At 49.2% G+C, this 17,291-nt stretch overlaps 1 protein-coding gene and 1 long non-coding RNA gene across 2 annotated transcripts in view; one reads left to right on the top strand and one right to left on the bottom strand.

The window, feature by feature from the left end:
- Positions 1 to 372: 372 nt before the first annotated feature.
- Positions 373 to 17,291, bottom strand: part of EVA1C (eva-1 homolog C) — a 31,933-nt gene continuing 15,014 nt past the window's right edge. Inside the window, exons 3-8 of the mRNA XM_054655099.2 lie at positions 15,204 to 15,327; positions 12,403 to 12,555; positions 5,787 to 5,930; positions 2,315 to 2,386; positions 1,602 to 1,694; positions 373 to 790 (exon numbers count right to left, since the gene is read on the bottom strand). Of these exons, the coding sequence (XP_054511074.2) occupies positions 393 to 790; positions 1,602 to 1,694; positions 2,315 to 2,386; positions 5,787 to 5,930; positions 12,403 to 12,555; positions 15,204 to 15,327 (984 nt within the window). The 3' untranslated portion in view covers positions 373 to 392. The remainder of the gene's footprint in view (positions 791 to 1,601; positions 1,695 to 2,314; positions 2,387 to 5,786; positions 5,931 to 12,402; positions 12,556 to 15,203; positions 15,328 to 17,291) is intronic.
- LOC143693431 (uncharacterized) lies at positions 6,597 to 14,478 on the top strand. Its single transcript, XR_013181120.1, has 2 exons — positions 6,597 to 11,882; positions 12,067 to 14,478. It is a non-coding gene; the product is annotated as an uncharacterized LOC143693431 (long non-coding RNA).

The following is a 17,291-nucleotide window of genomic DNA, read 5'->3' as shown; positions in this document are numbered from 1 at the left end:
TCCTTTATGAGAGCAGCAGCCATTTTGAAACTTGTCCTTCACAGATTGGCCAGCACAGGTAGCAGCAGGAGCACATCTTGGGCAGGTCTGTTCTGATGGTTCAATACATCTGATTAAATATTTTCCACCTTTGTTAATATTCCTGAACATGCACTTGGCAGTTACAGTGAAACTGCAGATTACAGTGAAAAGTAATCTCTACCATTAGTTACAACTGCAGAGTGTTTTTCACAGAAGGATTTCTTGACAGTCAAGGGTATGAAACCCTCTTTTTATTGTATATATTTCTTTTTATTTTACAAATAATTATATTCACTGATACGAATGTTCCTTCACAGAAGGTACATTTTGTTTTTTTAAAAAGGGGTAGAGTGTCATCCAAAATAAGCCATTTATTGTTCATTAATATAAAATGTGTTGATGTTTCTAGGGGGTGTGATATCCAAGCCACTGTTCATCCAGATTTCCTGTATGATCTGCTCCCTGCGCTCAATCCTTTCGGCCAGTTCCGCTGCCTCTGCTGAGTTATACCCTGAGAAAGGAGGTCTGTACAGTCCGTCTGCTTCATCCTGGCTGTTTGAAAGGGAGGAGTCCTCCCCCTCCTCCTGCTCCTGCTCCTGCTCAGCGCTCCTGTGGGCTCTGGCACTGTGAGGCACCAGCTGCTCCCTCTTCCCGTGCAGTCTGCGGATGTCACCGGGACACAGCACGCAGATCACTAAGGCACACAGCGTGAAGATCAGCCCCACGCAAACGCTGGACACGAAGAGCAGAGCGAGCCTTTCAGGGTGATCTGCAGGCAAGAGAGCCAGGCCTTAATCACTGTGCCAGCTGCCCAGGCTGCTTACAAACCCCAGCAGCCATCCCCAGGTGTTGCGTAGCCACAGGGCACCCAAACCTGCTGACACTCACAGCCCAGCCCTGCCTCTCCGGCTGCTGGGCAAAGATCCATTCTGGTTATAGCACTGTCAATGACAGCACGGCCCCAGCCCTCCATGAGCAGCTCAGTGCTGTTGTCAGCCAGCTGCCAGAGCTCTGCACACCTTGCTTGGCGTTTCCAGCCACGCTGCCCTCACAAACAGGGCCATGAGCAGAGTGACTCTGGGCTCTGCAGGGCCTCGGCAGCATCTCCAGGCCAGGCTGAGGAGGGAGCACTTCTCTTCCTTTGCACTTTGGTGTTGCTAAGTCACAGAACCCGCTTCGTCTCACGGCAGAGAAGGCTGGCTTTGGGATGGCTTTTTCCTGTTTTTGTTATCCTTGATGATCCATGTAAGTATGCAACCCAGCCTTTCCCAAGATGGATGGCTCCAGTGCTCTCACAGGCCAGGGCCGGGTTTTCAAAAGTACTGAACAACCAGCAGTCCCCATGGAACATTTAAAAATATCTTTGCTGCAGTTGTTAAGAGAGTTTGATTCCTTCAAGGCAAGGAATATTCCCTGATTATCAACTATGCTGGGATTGTCTCATCCACAAGATTGTGATTATATTGTAATAATATCATTACCATAAACATGGGATTACTTGTAACCTTTGGAGTTGATCCCCCCTTTTCCCACAATGGCACAATCTAGTGAGCCAAACAATCTGAGCCTCATTTTCCTACCTCTGATGTATGCAAAAGTAGCCAAGTAGTTGGAGCTAACAATAGTTCCATCCTTCTTTGGGAGTCTCGATTCCCTTGGATCGAGGTCGACACCTGTGACACAAGGAGGTAAAGCAAATTCCATGAAGATACTAAACTGATATTTTGTAAAGCCAGTAACTTCCCAGCTAACAAATCCACCCAAGACGCAGGCAGGCCAGTGCTGTGCTGAAGGAGCTGCAGAACACTAGACCAAACAACGGCTGGTAAGCTAAATAAAGTAGAAATAACAAATCATTGAAAATATCAAACATCTTTTAAATGAATTTGCCATTTTCTAGAGTCTGTTGCCAAGTGAAACCCCTTGTGCCTATTCCCACTGGGGTTTCTGAAATAATTTTACTTCATGAAGCTTCAGAGTTCTCCAGTGGCCTTCCCAGCCCAACCAGGCCATGTGCTCCTGTTACTGGGGGCACGCATCAGGCTCATCCTTAACTTTGTGGCCTGGGAGAAGAGCTGGTGTTGGTATAACTTGTGAAAGACTCTCCACCCACCCTGAAACAGCTCCAGTTTCACTTCCACTCTCCCCAGCACGCTGGCTCTGGGCAGGTCACTCTTCTGCAGCTTTGCTGGCTGCAGGACTGTGCTCACACCCCACTCCCAGGCTGTCCTCTGCTCTTTCAGCAGGGCTTGCACTGCTCCATCCCAACCCCCGTGTCTGTGCTGGTACCTACCATCGTTCTGGTTGATGGAGGACTTGTTATCAGGGACCAGGGGGTTGACTGCCGTGAGGATAAACTTGGGAACTGCAGAGACAAAAGGTCAAGTGTGTTCTGTGAGTTTTGAGAGCCCTCTGCCCAGGGAATTATGAATCCCACTGCTCACCCTGGGTTTGTTAACTGGGTTTCTGACAGCGGTATTGAGGGCTGGACTCGCTCCTGGAGCTCTTTTCCAGCATTAAGGACCGTGTGGTTCATGTGAAGCCAGGGCAGCTCTGGGCTGTGACTGCACTGGCACCCCGCCTGCTCCAGGAACATCAGTGCATCTCCAGACAGCCCCTCAGGGGTGTGCCAGCCAGTGGATGGAGACAGAACTGGCCTCTAAATTCAGCATGAACTGGGCTACAGCCAGGTGCTAAGCCGCATCTGGACACTGGGTTTGGAGGAGGATAATTCCCTGTCATTCTAAGACAAATGGTGAAGGCTTGTGTGATGTCATCTGTGAAGCTCTGAGATGGACAGTTGCTGAGGAAGGTGGGCAGAATGGGAGTCCATGAGCTGCATCTTTCTCATTTCATTATTTTATTCCCTTGGTAAGTGTTCAGTCTTGCTTCAAGTAATTAAAAGAACTACAAGCAGGTGCATTGTACAGGCATTGAGAGTTCACATGTTCTGTAATGGATGAGTGGCCCCTTCAGCCACCCAGACCTTGGTACTGTGCTATGGGAAGGCAGATTGATTGATGGATTGATTGATTGATTGACTGATTTTCAGACTGACGGGGGGTAAAACGGAGAAATGTCAAGTGTGACACTCACCTCTATCCCACAGAGGAACACTTGCCAAGAAATAGTGTTGAGAGAGTTAAATGAGCAGAGGAGACTGAGGTTTGCAGCTTAGCATAGTTTTCTCTTGGAAAACAACTAAAAATAGCACTTCTTTCTGAGCAGAACTTTTCTTTCTGTGTGGGCTCAAAGTCAGAGCTGTTTCCTTTCCTGATGAAGGAATCCTTCTGGGAGCCCTCGCTCCTGTTTGCAGCGGAAGGCCAACAGATACAGGGGTGAGTAAGCTCATTTCTATTTTGTCCTGTACCTCGTGGTACTTGTAGCTGTTTTCCAGCAGCAGAATACTTTCCTTGGCACGTGGGGCAGACAGGAGCAGGATTGTTTCCAGCCTGCAGTCTGCATTTGCAGGCCTGCCTGTTCTGAACAACACCCTGGGAGGATGCCCCTGCTCCAGGGCAAAGCTCCTGTTGTGGCCTGGGACTCCTCCACCTGGGCTGATGTTCCTCCTCCCAGGGGGAGCTCCCCAGGGCTTCACTTGCTCTTTCCCCCTATGCATTCAAATATTTATTGCAGGGGAATGTTTAATTCAGGATGGTGTGGACATCCTGAATGCAAGAGCCCCTGGCTGCTTGCATTGCTTGTGTTCATTGTGGTGCCTTCCAGATGCAAGGACTTTGACTGCTACAGGCTACATCAGGTCACTGAACAGAACAGCTGGGACCAGGATAGGAATTTTTATTAATAATTAAGACAATCACATCTGTATTACAACTTGTGCCAGCACTGCTTTGGCATGTAGGAGTCAGTCACCTCCTGCAGGCTGCCAAAGGCAGCCCACAAAGGGACTCTGGCATCCAGGGAGTGCCAAACACCACGGGGCTGAGGGAGCCTTGTTTCCTGAGAGAGGGTTCCCTGATCCACACCACGGGGCTGAGGGAGCCTTGTTTCCTGAGAGAGGGTTCCCTGATCCTCCACAGGATTCCCTGATCCACAGCACAGGGCTGTTTCCCCAGAGAGGGTTCCCTGATCCTGCACAGGGTTCCCTGATCCTGCACAGGGTTCCCTGATCCTGAAGGGCAGGCTCAGCGGGAGCCAGGAGGTCCCAGCTGGAGCAGACAGGGGATGATGCTGAGCAGAGCTCTGGGGGCACTGAGTCTACAGTGAAGCAGCAGCTCCCAGCTGCTGTCATGTTTTTAGTGTCAGGAATGAAGTGCCAGTGTAAGGGTGCAGCCAGACATGCTCCCCCTGAACAGCTGCTGAGCCCTGGGTGGGCAGTGTGGGGTTTTTGCACACCCCTGACCAGGGTAGGAATACTCTGAAGTGTGGCACAGCCCTGAGAACAAAACTGCTCTGCTCTGCTGAGTTCCTGTCACTACAGGGGGAGATCTGTTTGCATTGTCTTGGGAAGCATCAGATTAGCAGGCATCCTCTAGTGAGGAGAATGAATGCCAACTGCCATTCTGGAATATTCTTCCTGTGTTCTTTAGACAATCTGTAAAATAATCGGATCAGCAAATCATTGGCTAATGCTTCAGACTGCACAGCCCAGTGAGATTTGGCAGGAGAAAACTCTTCCAAATGTGCCAGCAGCACAAAAGAACTCTATTTGTTACCCACGTGTTCTTGCAAAGCCACATCCCTAAATAACAGAATGCATGATTCCAGGGACAACAAACTCACAAACAAACTCACTCTGCTGTTCTGGGACACAGACGTGCAAAGAGGAGTGACTTCTTGTGATTATGCTCATGCTAATTAGAGAGAATTGCATTAGCTCATTCATAAAGGCAGCTGCACTATAATATAATGTATTGGTCCAATGGCAGATTCCCAGATCTCTCCAGTAATAGGAAGCTGAATTCCTGCACCACCTTCCACAGCTCACAAACCAATTCCTGGGGACACTGAGACTCTCCTGGGGCTCATTTTGCTCTGATCCTCAGGTAGAGGTGATGTGGCCATCAATCTTACACTGCTGTTCTTCAAAGCATGTCTCAGGTAACTGTGCCCTTTGAGCACTGCTCACTAGGGATGCAGCCAAAGGACTCTGCAGGATGGACCTGTGGAGCTGCTCCTAGTGGAGTGTTTTAGGGAATTCTGCTTGCCTCTTATGAAAGTATATTAATCTATAGCAAACAATCTATGGAAAGCTTGCCTCTTGTTTGAGGAATGAGCTGAAGCACTCTTCAGTCCTGCAAGGGATGTGTAACTCAAACCTTTACTGTTCATAAACCCTCACTTCCCCTTCCATGAGAAAGGAAACCCCTCTGTGAGGGAGAAGCTGTGGATGAACTCACATGAGTCAGGTTTCAGGACTGGCCTTGTGCACAGTGCTCCAATTATGCTGGGCTGTTTTACCTGCACTGAGGCCAGGCAGTGCCAGTTCATTTTTCCTAGCTCTGTTGCAGGTGAGCTCTGTGGAACAAACTCTTATCTTGATAGTATTTCTCAAAAATATTGAACTACCCAGTTGATATTTCATGGTTGGTTGCATTTTTATAGCAAAAGCCCCTGAATGCCAGAGTGTCTGTGAGGTGCTGCTGTGCCCAGGGGGTTTTTCACCTGTTTTGTATGGCTGTGTCACAAGCCTCCTGTGTTAAAGGGAAATGGGTACTGAGGAGGGCTCAGTGCCCACATGTGGACAGGTGTGTGTCTCTGCAAGCAGAAACAGGGCTAGAAAGGGATTGTGCACTTGCTCTTACCACACGCATAGCTGACATTGAGGGATTTGGTCACTCCAGGCAGGCACGGACTCCCAAAGTCCCGGCTGGTGACAATGACTTTGCACCTCTGCTTCCCATAGCACCTTTTTGATAACACTTCCAGCGCTGTGTAAGACAAACAGTCTGAAAGAAAAAACACACACAGTAAATACACAGCACCCTGGTGCTATCTGAAATGAGAGCTGCTGGATGCATGACTAGAGATCTAAATCTGCACCTGATCTCAGGTGTAACCTCGCCTCAGCAGGACTTCAGGGTTAAATATTAAGGTCTGTCAATGCAAGGAAGTCAGCTGCAAGAAAAATGTGAACTTGCAGCAAGGTAACTCTCCCATGTTCCCTTACAGGTGCATACTAAGGGTGCAGAAAGTCTCCTCAAGCTCCAAACAGGTGCCCAGTGTAAGCTCTCAATGTTCCATTCAGGATGTGTTGGAAAAAATGAGCACATCCCTGTAGCTCTCCATCTGTGCCATCTCAAACCTAGAGAGATGAAATGCTGCTTGCAAGTCAGCCCTGGCTTACTGAGATGAGTCAACTGGATGTCCCAGTTCAGTTCAAGTCAGGTGAGATCAGTTTTTATGTGTTGCAACAGCTCAGGTTACAGGGAAGTTCAGGGTATTAAAAAGTAGCTTTTGGTTTACTATGAAGAGGTCAAAATGGGCTCAATATTTAACCAGGGAAACATGTGGCTTCCAATAATGGGTTTTGCACTGGAGCTGAAATTATTTGAGTGGGAAAGTGTGTGAGTCACACTCTGCTTTAAAAAAAAAGGACATCTCTAAATGTTCTCTGTATCCACATGAGCTAAACTCCGGGCCACAAAGCAAAAAACACCCTGTAGTTTTGGTTTGTAAACAGAAAGGACAAGTTTGGAGACAGTAATAGTCTTTGGAATCTTTTTGCATCAGCCCACACACCGCAGCTTTCTGTGCATGACAGGTATGTTTCACTCCCAGCTCCTGAGGCCAGGGGCTCTACAGGCCTGGAATGTCACTCTCTGGGGACTAAAACAGTGCCTGCAAGGAAGGATGGCCTCCAGACACCTGCAGCTGCAGAAGCTCAGTGTGCCTCTGTAGAGGAAGGACAAGCACTGTCTGCAGAGATGCTCCAAAGGTTCCCCAAATCTGCTTGAACGGAAGAGAAGGTTTGAGACTGAGTTCTTGATATTTAGTGTTTGAAAATGGGGCAGATGTGTGATTTTTAGTTAACTCCTGACACAGTACTAAATAAGTCCTGTACCTGGGCAGAGCCATCAGGAGATACTGGGCTGATCTGTCTGGCAAAGGGCTCCTGGGGTGCCTTGGACATGGATTTTAGGACAGAGCTCTTTCACTTTTCTGAGACCTAAAATCCCAATACCTGTGTGTCCCAGGAGAGTGCTGGAAGGCAGGGAAGGGCTGACCTAAAGCATTGAATAGTTCTGATTAACTAAACTCAGCAGTTTCAGTTTCCCTCCCTGGCAATTCCAGATGAGTAAGGATTTTTTTGGATGGATATTTTAGGCTTACTTAGGCACATACAAAACCAGCTGGTGAGTATCAGGAGGAGTTGTCAATTGATTAATAAGTTAATAGACTGGGAGCACAAAAGCAAACTGGCAAACTGAATTATGTTTTCTGTAGAATTCCCTGCCCTGGGAGCTGCTCTTGGTGCCTTATAAAGCCAGGAGGATGCTGTGCTGGTGGTTTTCTGCATATTCAGTGATGTGGCAGGTGTGTGTTTCATTTTGCCTTTGCTCGTGTTTCTGTGGGGCTGAATAGCTTCTTCTCATCTCTGTCCCTGTTGGATTTGGCTCCTCCACCTCAGGAGCCAGTCACTGCAGCCTGCAGGTCCTTGGCAGGCCAGCTTTGGAGAGCCCCCAAGGCTGGCCTGGTGTCACAGGTGAGTAAATGCAAACCATGCCTGTTTCTTCTGCAGCACGGGACAGACGTTACCTGCCAGTGTTACAACATCAAAAACTTATTTACAACTTCTTGCATTGGGAAAAGCTTTTGGGTTTTAGTGATTTAATAAAAGATCCTGTCTGGTTTACACGTGGCCTTGCTACCTTCCCAGCAGTTCTGTGATGGGATTAACTTGAGTGAGTCACCCTCCTCCTGGTCAGACACCTTGCTGCAGTGACTGAACGAGGAGAGGGCAGGCTGTGTTTGGAGTCAGGGGATCCCATGGAGTGGCCCCAAAGGAACCATGAACTGGGAGATGAGCATAAATGCACCACGTGGCCTCTTTCTGACCGGTGCCTGTGGATGTGCACAGCTGTCCTGGGCCCTGTCACACTGCTACGTGGGTTTTCCAAAGGCTGCCTCTGAAAGGCACCTGCCCAGGGTGCTCCAGGGCTGGTGGCACCCAGGGCTGGTGGAGAAGGCAGCAGTGTGTGCCTGGGAACACTCTCCTTTCTCCATGCCTCTCTCCCAGAGCTGCTTGTGACACACCGAGGCTGAGGTGGATCCTTTGTACCAGACGCTGCCATGGATGGCACGGGTGTCAGGAAAGGTTCCTAATGCACCGATAAAGTGTCCAGTCTGACTGCAGCTATTTAACAGTTGGAGCAGAAAGCCTTGTTTCTGGAGCAAAGGCTCTTTCAGCTCCCTAATTAGCTCTGTTTTGCAAAGTTTTGGCATGCAAATGACATGCCATAAATCACACAGGCTTTAATGAGAAGTAATTTGTCTTCTGCTTTCTTAAAGCTGCTCTCAATTCAGACAGGAGGAGCTTTCCCTCCCTTTCCTGCCACCCTGCCACACAAAACCTGCAGCTGATGGAGCATCCTGTGCCTGTCTCACCCTGTCCCAGTGCTTCCAGCTGCTTTCATCCCCAACTGCTCCTTACACTGCTTTATGTGTTCTGGGCTGTGCCCACACACACAAGAATAAGGAGCTCGCTTTTAAAATCAACTGAAAGCAAAGATTTCACACCTCCAAATCAGGATGGCTTGTGCTTTGTGGAGCCCGAGATCAGCTGTGGGGATGTGAACTGACAAGGGCAAACTGTGGAGCTGGGAGCAAGCTGAGGCTACAGGCTCCTAAAGAAAGCTGCTGAAACAATATGGTAATTTATGCAAGAGCATGGACACAGGGTCCTGCCTGTGCATCAGAAAAGGGCCATGGAACTGCTGATTCCAGCAGAAACACACAATGTGATCAGCAGCACTTGAGTACAAAAGTAAAACCCCAACCTTGGTGTCTCTGTCCCCCTTGCACATGTGTGTGCAGAGTGGGGGGTCCTTCCCACCCAGCACCAAGGGCCAGGGGTGGCTGGATCTCCATCTCCTGACAACAGGAACAACGCTCCCTGCTCCTGCACAGCCAGGAGTTCTTGGCTCCCTTTGGACCTGAGGGCCAAGGGTACTTGCCAAACCTTTCACAGATGTGAGCCGTGACAAAAATAGACCCCAAACCCCTGAACTGCTGCTAAAGAAACATTACTGGTTGAAGGGACGTGTGTCTCAGCATGCTCTAGCACAATCTAATCTTCCCTGTTCATCTCACAGGAAAGCTATTTGGACTCTAAAAATGGTGGCTGGGCTCTTCCTGCCTTCAAGCAGTCACTCCTCACCCTGCTGCTGCACTGCACCCCTCTTCTTTCAAGGGAGTTTTGTCCTGACACCATTCACTGGGGCAGAGGGGGGCAGTGGCTCCCACTGGCACCTCCTGGGGCCCGAAGCACCAATTTATCTTCTCAGTTTGCTTGGGCTGACACAGGCAAGGACCTTTCCATAGCTGATATCTGCACCTAGAGAGAGCTGACTTAAGGGGCTTTGTGGTGGAAGCAAAATCAAACTGTTTTATCCTTACTTTGGCATCCACAAAATTCATGTGGTTCCTGGCTCCCATGGCCAAAGTGCCAGGGCAGTGTGGAAACATTTCCAGGTCTGCCTAAAGCTGCTTGTACCTTCACTGCTGGTACTCCTGCTCTCAAGAGGCCTTCCCAGGGCACAGGCTCACACCAGGCAAAGAGCACATCTCCTACTAAGAGACAGAAACCAAAAGCTTTTCAATCAGTCAGTGAGTAAGAGGCCCTTGGAATTGGCTGCAACATCCAAGCAAACAAACAAAAGTAATCACAGCATCACAGAATCCTGTTCCATTAAAAAAATCATGACACCTGGCTGGACTGGAAGGAACCTACAGGATTTTGAAAATGCCCCTTGCTTGACTTTCTGAGCCCTTGTTCTTCCCTGAATTCCATTGGGAATAAGGAGGAGACCAGGCAAAGCCCAAGGCCAGGGTATGCCTTGGCACAGTGCAAGCTGTGAGGAGTTTGAACTCTCCAGCTCCCCTCTGGAGCCTCCAGCAGTGGGACTGGGTGAAAGAGAGGGCAGTTCTGGGGAGAGCCCCACCTTCCAGCAATGAGAACGTGGCAGGGCTGTAACTCAGGGCTCTGCTGGCCATGGGGCCCGAGGGAGCACACATCTGAGCAGCAGTGTGCATCCAGGGAATCTCTGGGAGGGATATTGCAGTGTTCTGGCTTGCGAGTTGAACCTGGAGACAACCGCTACCAAGCCTTCTTTCAAGTATTTTCATGTATTAACAAGAGTAATTTATTATTTGAGAGGCGTTTGTTGACCTGAATCTTCCTGGTGCTCTCTATGGTAACCTGTTCTGGCACAGTTCTGTGATTTTTTCTGACCAATAAATCTTCTGTTTCCTCATGCACATGTTAGTACAAATATAAAAGAGATAATGGGTGAGAAAAGGCAGCAATTTTCACAGGAACAAAGTGCTATGGTTTCCTGCTTTGGTGCTGGGCACAGTGGATTCCTCTAGGCAGAACCATCTGTTCCAGGACCACACCCAGAATTTTCTTGTGAAGTTTTTGATAGTCTTAGTAAAACAGGAAAGTGGCTGGCTGGAGATTCTGTGCAGGGTTAACAGTGCCAGGCACTGGGACAGCTGCAGAAGCTGGCTTTTACCATTTAACTGGCTCAGAAACCAGCTGCATGACTGGGCACTAATGTGCTAATGTGGAGGGGGAGGCTCAGGGTCCTGCAAGTGCCCAAGGCCACACAGATACCTCCCACAGCAGAGATGGAGTTATACAATTCATTTCCTGTATGGAGAAGAGCCTTTGTGCCAAAGAAATGTTCTGTTTTCCTGGGTTCCCTTTGAAGCAAAGCTCTGAAAATCTGTCAGCTGATTTCAAGGTGGTTCACAGAACAGCAGTGCTTCAGAACCCATCCGTGGCAGCCCAGAGCTGCTGTCTGTCCCTGCCCAAGGCTGCTGTCTGTCCCTGCCATCACACACATCAGCAGGCAGCCACGACCTCGAGGAGCTCCCATCAACACCCAGCACAGCTGGCAGGATAGCATCTATGTAACGAAATAGAAACATTGGCTTGCAGACAAAGGGCTGTTAGGATTAATTATTGATCTCCTTGATGTTCAGAGATGCTCCTCATAGGGGAAATGTAAAGCAAGTTTCTTAGGAGCAATGTCAAGCCTTTGCACAGGGCTGGCATCAGTCATGCAAGCCCTTGTGTGGTACCAAGGGGTTGGAACAACACACTCATCTCATGCTGGCCTTCTCATGGTGTGCAAAGTTACCTTCATGCCCTTGGTGCCACCACTGAACCTACTGTTCAGCTTAGTCCTAGGTACACAGGACATTCCTGACTTGGTGCCAGAGAGAAATCCCAGGGACATTGAACTCCCCAGTGTGCCACCACAGCCTTGGGCTGTGCTCATACAAGAGCATCCAAAGCAATGGCCCTGGCCCAGGGACCCCTGTACAGGCTGCAGCTCATGCAGGGAGCACCTGGCACACACAGGGATCAGAGAAGAAGGAGCAGTGAGACACAGAATCATGACACTCAGGTGTGTACAGGCTGCAGCTCATGCAGGGAGGCACACACAGGGATCAGTGAAGGAGGAGCAGTGAGACACAGAATCATGACACTCAGGTGTGTACAGGCTGCAGCTCATACTGGGAATATCTGGCACACACAGGGATCAGAGAAGGAGCAGTGACACACAGAATCATGACACTCAGGTGTGTACAGGCTGCAGCTCATACTGGGAATATCTGGCACACACAGGGATCAGAGAAGGAGCAGTGACACACAGAATCATGACACTCAGGTGTGTACAGTCTGCAGCTCATATTGGGATTATCTGGCACACACAGGGATCAGAGAAGAAGGAGCAGTGACACACAGAATCATGACACTCAGGTGTGTACAGTCTGCAGCTCATATTGGGATTATCTGGCACACACAGGGATCAGAGAAGAAGGAGCAGTGACACACAGAATCATGACACTCAGGTCAGCTGGTCATTGTCAGAAGCTGGAGGAAGAAGAGAGACCAACAGCAGATATTTATTCCATGTCGCCTAAATTCAAGACATGGACAGGCAAGGGAACTGGTTTTTGATGCTAACCATACCAAGAACTGATTATATTAAAGTTCATTATTGTGCTGCATTTCTCACTCTGTGTTCCTCCCTCATGTTGGGCAATTGGTTTGAGTTTCAGAAATGATCTCTCTCACTCTGCCACCACGGATGCTTTCAGAACACCAGTGCTCCTGCAGCTGAAGTTTCTCCCCCCCGTGCTCTGTGCTCCAGCCTGGAGAAGCCCCTCAGTGGTGCCCAGACATACCAAAGGGGGGTGTGTGCTCCGCCTGGGTTGAGCAGACGCTCTCCTCGTGTGCCCATCTGCCATAGGTGGCCGAGTAGATGATAAGGAACTTGGATTCCTGACAGTGGAGCTTCAGTTCCTGGTTCTCACATGCTGATTTGGTTTTGTATTCAGCTGAAGTAGAAGCAAACAGCAACATGATAGTGTGAGGCGATTTCAGTGGCTGGGCTGTTAACAGCAAATAGCAGCAGGACAGAAACAGCTTTCCTGCAAAGGCAAGTGGCAGTGGCACCTGCACAGCCAGACACAACGCCAAGAGCAGAGTGCTCCTCCCTAATGAATTGTGCCCAAGTGACTGTCCAGAGCCTGTGGCTCCACCTTGAACAGAACAGAAACCCTCATTTTGCCAATCTCCTTTCCAGTGAGGCAGCCTCCCTGCTTTCCTGGCTTCCTTTCCACTCCTGCCCAGCACGAGAAGCTTCACCCTTCCCTTCTGTCTCTCCTGGGGACCCTGTTGTGCTCTGCACATGCCTCAGTCACCTGGCCCTGCTCAGTGGCAGCGCTGGGCGAGGCAGGGACAATGGCAGCACAGAAGAGGGGACACAAGGGCAGGACAGGGTCCCCACCCGAGCCACTCCGAGCTCTCACTGTACCTGCACTGCTCCACCAAGGTCACTGCCTTTCCCTGGGTGGCACCGTCCCACAAGGGCTCATTTCAAAGTTGGGCTGGCAAAGTGCAGTGAATTAGGAGCCCGGAACAATCCCCCCCTCCCTTGCTCAGCTGGCAGAGGCTCCCTGGCAGCGTCCTCAGCAGAGGTGGGGAGGCACTGAGCTCATCTTTATGGCTTATCCCTCCTAGGGTACCCTCTAAATCTGCCACCTGGCCAGCAGGGCTCTTCCTGGCCTAAGCAGCCACTCTGCTGGTGGCACTCCACCTTCTTAAATCCTTCTGGCTGAGCTGTGGTGCCAACCCTTTTTACTGCAGATAAGGTCACAGAGAAGAGTTTATTCTCCTCCAATTTTTTTGTCCCCAAAAATGTGAAAACAGGAAAAGGAGATTCCTGAGCTGAGCAGAAGAAAAGGGAGAGCTCATTTTTAGTGAGTGGTGTCCCTGTGAGTGGAGGGTGGATGCTGGTTCTCCAGGAACTGGAGAGAAAAACCCCCAATGTACTCATGAATGGAAACACTATTGTTCCATCCAGACCAGAACAGGTAAAACAATGGCTTCATGGTCTTGGTAACAGCCCAGGTTTTTCCATTTGTGCTCATCAACAGCCACGAGCTTAAGTGTAAAAAGTGATTTTGAAAAAGATTTTGAAAACATTTTTGGAAACATTTTGGCAAGTACTTGACCTGCTGCAGGTAGTGACTTCACAGAAGCACCTGCCATGCTGTGCACACATGAACAGGCCAGAACCCCGGGGTCTGTGCCCAAGGAGTGACTGGGAGCCTGCAGCTGCACTCTGAGTTTGCCTGGCTGTGCTGCAGAGGCTATGGAAGGAGTGTAACCCCGAGTGGGAGCAGGCAAGGAGAAGGGCCCGACATAAACCTCTGCAAAGGTATGGCAACAAGAATTCTACATAGATGAAACACCACGGGATTCAGGCAACTGCTTCAGTGCCCACTGGAAGGCAAGGAGACTGCAAAATACACCTGAAGTTATCCTGAGGGGATTTCCTGAGTAAGGGTGTTTTCCACTGCCAAGACTAACAATATGGGGATCTTACCCACAAAGATAAATTTCCTGCCACTAGAAATCATGTCATTTGCACTGGAATTGGACTGCTCCTCGATTCTGGAGGCACCAGCTGCTGTTGAATACACTTTTGACCAGCTTTTCAAAAATTCACATCACAGAAAATACTATACACTCAAAGAAGCTCATCTCCCATTGGAAAAAATATTGAGCAGCTTCTGAAAGTAATGAGCAGGATCCCAATTCACTTTTGATAAGCAAAAAGAGATTTCTAATGGCACAGATACACTGCTATGATATTGAAATCCATCTACTATTAATAATGGACTACTAATCTACTATTGGTAATTGCAATGTACAAAAATAATTAAACTATTGATATAATAAAACAGATAATGAAAGTTTTAAATTTCATGCATTTTTTCACCGGGAAGAGCTGAGCCCCCGGGCTACTGGAGCTTGTTCTCACATACCACAGCCACAATGAGAACGATTAAAAACCACCAGTCGAGGAAACCTCAGCGGGATTATCCTAATCATTCTTCCCCTTTCTCGTGTTTACAAAGTGGATTCCCTTTGAGGCAGGATTTGTCCCTTCCCATATCAGCATGGAACAGCTGCACAGAGCACAGGTGATTCTACAGTAACAGCCTCTAACCAAGTCAGCACATGTATCTCCTGCCATTATTCCATAAACAGGAGGTGGTTTTGAATCTTTGAAGGCTTTGGGCCCAGCTCCTTAACTACTTTTTGCATATTCCTTCCTAGGATACCTTCTTCATTTGGATCCTTAGCCCAAGCCACTGGTTGTGCTGCTCAGCTCTTTCTAATATGACACTATCATGGCTATGTCACTGAAAATAATTCCCATTACACTTTTCCTTTCCAGTCTGATGTCTGGCATCTGCCCCTGCCAAACTGCACTGGTCATTAACCTGGCAGCAAGCACCCTGAGGCTGCAAACACAATGGAGAGACAAGGTAAAGTAGGAAAGAACAATTTGTTATCAGTCCAAGAGCCCCAAAACCTCACATGGATTTATGCAAAGCCTTGTGCAGTGGCATTTTAACCAAAACAAGCAACAAAACGCGCAAAAAAACACATTTGCCTGATAAAGATTACTTACTAGGTTTGCATTTAAAGGAGACAAGGAGGAATTTAGTGGTCCCTGGACACAGATCAGGCCCAAAAACCCGACTATTGACAAGGAGCTGGCAGGATCTCAGGTTTTGGCATTCATCCAGTACTTTCTAGAACAATGGGCAAAAAGGATAGTCTTGACAACAAGGTATGAAGCCATAAGCAATGAAAACACTTAGTTGTACTTTGTTCTACACAGGAGAGAAATCACAACTTTTTGGCTATAAACATGCAAGAAACATCTGCATCACTGGATCTAGGCCACAGCTCTGCTGGGCTTGGAGCCATGGCCAGCTTCATGGGAACACCTTCCTCACAGCACAGGAGGATGTCACCAGCTTGGTGCTGGTGTTTGTCACTTTTCCCTGTGGCCCTGGGGAGGCTGGCCAAGGCGCCCTGCGTGCCACCCCAGCCTCGCTGGTGCAGAGCCCAGGGCACAGGGAAACACACAGAGCCCATACTCTGTCCCACTTGAGGCACTGGTGCACTCCTGAGCACATTCAGGGCAGTGCAATGCCCAGGGAAAGCAGCTAACAAGGTGTCTTCCTAAGCCCTGCTTGATCTGCTCTCCTGGGCCTGAACGTGGTCTGTAAATAATCCTGCCCTGAAAGAGCTCTGACTATTGACAAGTGCCACCCAAGCTGTCAGCCATGTGTAGGGGCTCCTGCTTTAGGGACCCTTCCTCTGGCTTGCAGTGACACACATGATCAGGTGTTCCCCTGGCTTGCCACAAGCAGATTCCAGAACTGCTTTGACTGGACAGCACAGATGTGTGAGTCTGTCCTCAGCCTCCTCGTCTGGTTTTGTGGGGTGTTTTCAGTGCTGCTCTAAGGCCATATCTACCCCAAATTCACTGGCCCAGCACTGTATCCTGGTTCTTAGAGGGCAGCCTCCCTGGGAGTGGCAGCAGAGCCAGAGCACAAGCAGGGCAGCAGCGTTCCACACAAAGGGTTATGTGGAGCCTCTCCCAGTCTGGCCGAAGGACTGAGTCCTGCACTGCTCACACTGGTGCTCCCACTCCAGCTGAGCTCTTGGAACTGAGCTGCAGAAAATAGGAACACATTGCCAGGGCCAGCCTGCCCAGCTTTTAGCACAGTCACAGGCCAAACACCTAAAACCATCCAGTTTAAATAAATGCAGCAGTGCATTTAGGAAATTCTTATCCACCTCCAAAACTCAGTTAATGGAGGGCTTTTCTGACGCTGTTTCTGGGTAGTCTGTGTGGTTGTACACAGCATTCATGATGTTTAAAGTCACAGCAGGCTGTCACAAAGGAGGGTGTTTGTTATCTCCAGGTGACCCCACTCTTAGCAGGAGTAACTGTAATAAACCATTCTGATAGTTTGAGGTACTCGCTCAAAATCTATGGGAATTTTTGGTTTTTTTTCCCATCAGAAGAGGTCTCAGTGATACCAAGAGACCAAATCACAAATTTCCCACTGTGGTGGCACAGGCTGCATTCCTGTTTGCAGGCTGAGAGAGCTGGCAGCGGCTGGGTCTCTGTGTCATCCCTGGAAACCTTCCCTCCCAAGCAGCAGTGACACACATTGGCAGCACATGGCAGTGATCCTGCAGCTCCCATGGGCAGGGGAGGAGGACATGCATCCAACTCGTTTTCAGCATTAAATGCATTCTAAAGAGTTTAAAAGGGAAGGAAAGCACAGCAGGATTAATTTTATCAGTCAATTTTCCTTTTACAGAGTTGCAAATCAAAAAAAGAACTCCTCCTTAATTGGGCAGTTCTGGAAGGGACCAGCGAAACAGAGTTACATCTTTAGTAAATAGAGACAGCCGTCCCCTGCTGAGTCACCTTCTGTTTGCACCTGAGCTGAATCATCTCCTGTGCATCTGTTTGTGTTTTCTTCTGCCTCATGCGAGCAGCCCTGTCATGATGCTGTGCAGAGCAGGCAGCCACAGGAGCAAGCAGGGATACCAAACCAGCATGGGGCAGTGGCTGTCTGCTGCCAGAGCCAGCCTGGCATGGGCCCTCTAACAAGAGTTCCCTGGAATTCAGGGTGCCATGCTGCTTCCTCCAGCCACAGGCATCAGCAGCTGCCTGTGCACACTGCAGATC

Source organism: Agelaius phoeniceus, chromosome 2 (genome assembly GCF_051311805.1).
Source record: "Agelaius phoeniceus isolate bAgePho1 chromosome 2, bAgePho1.hap1, whole genome shotgun sequence".
Taxonomy (NCBI): Eukaryota; Metazoa; Chordata; class Aves; order Passeriformes; family Icteridae; genus Agelaius; species Agelaius phoeniceus.
This window is presented reverse-complemented; position numbering and strand designations above follow the sequence as displayed.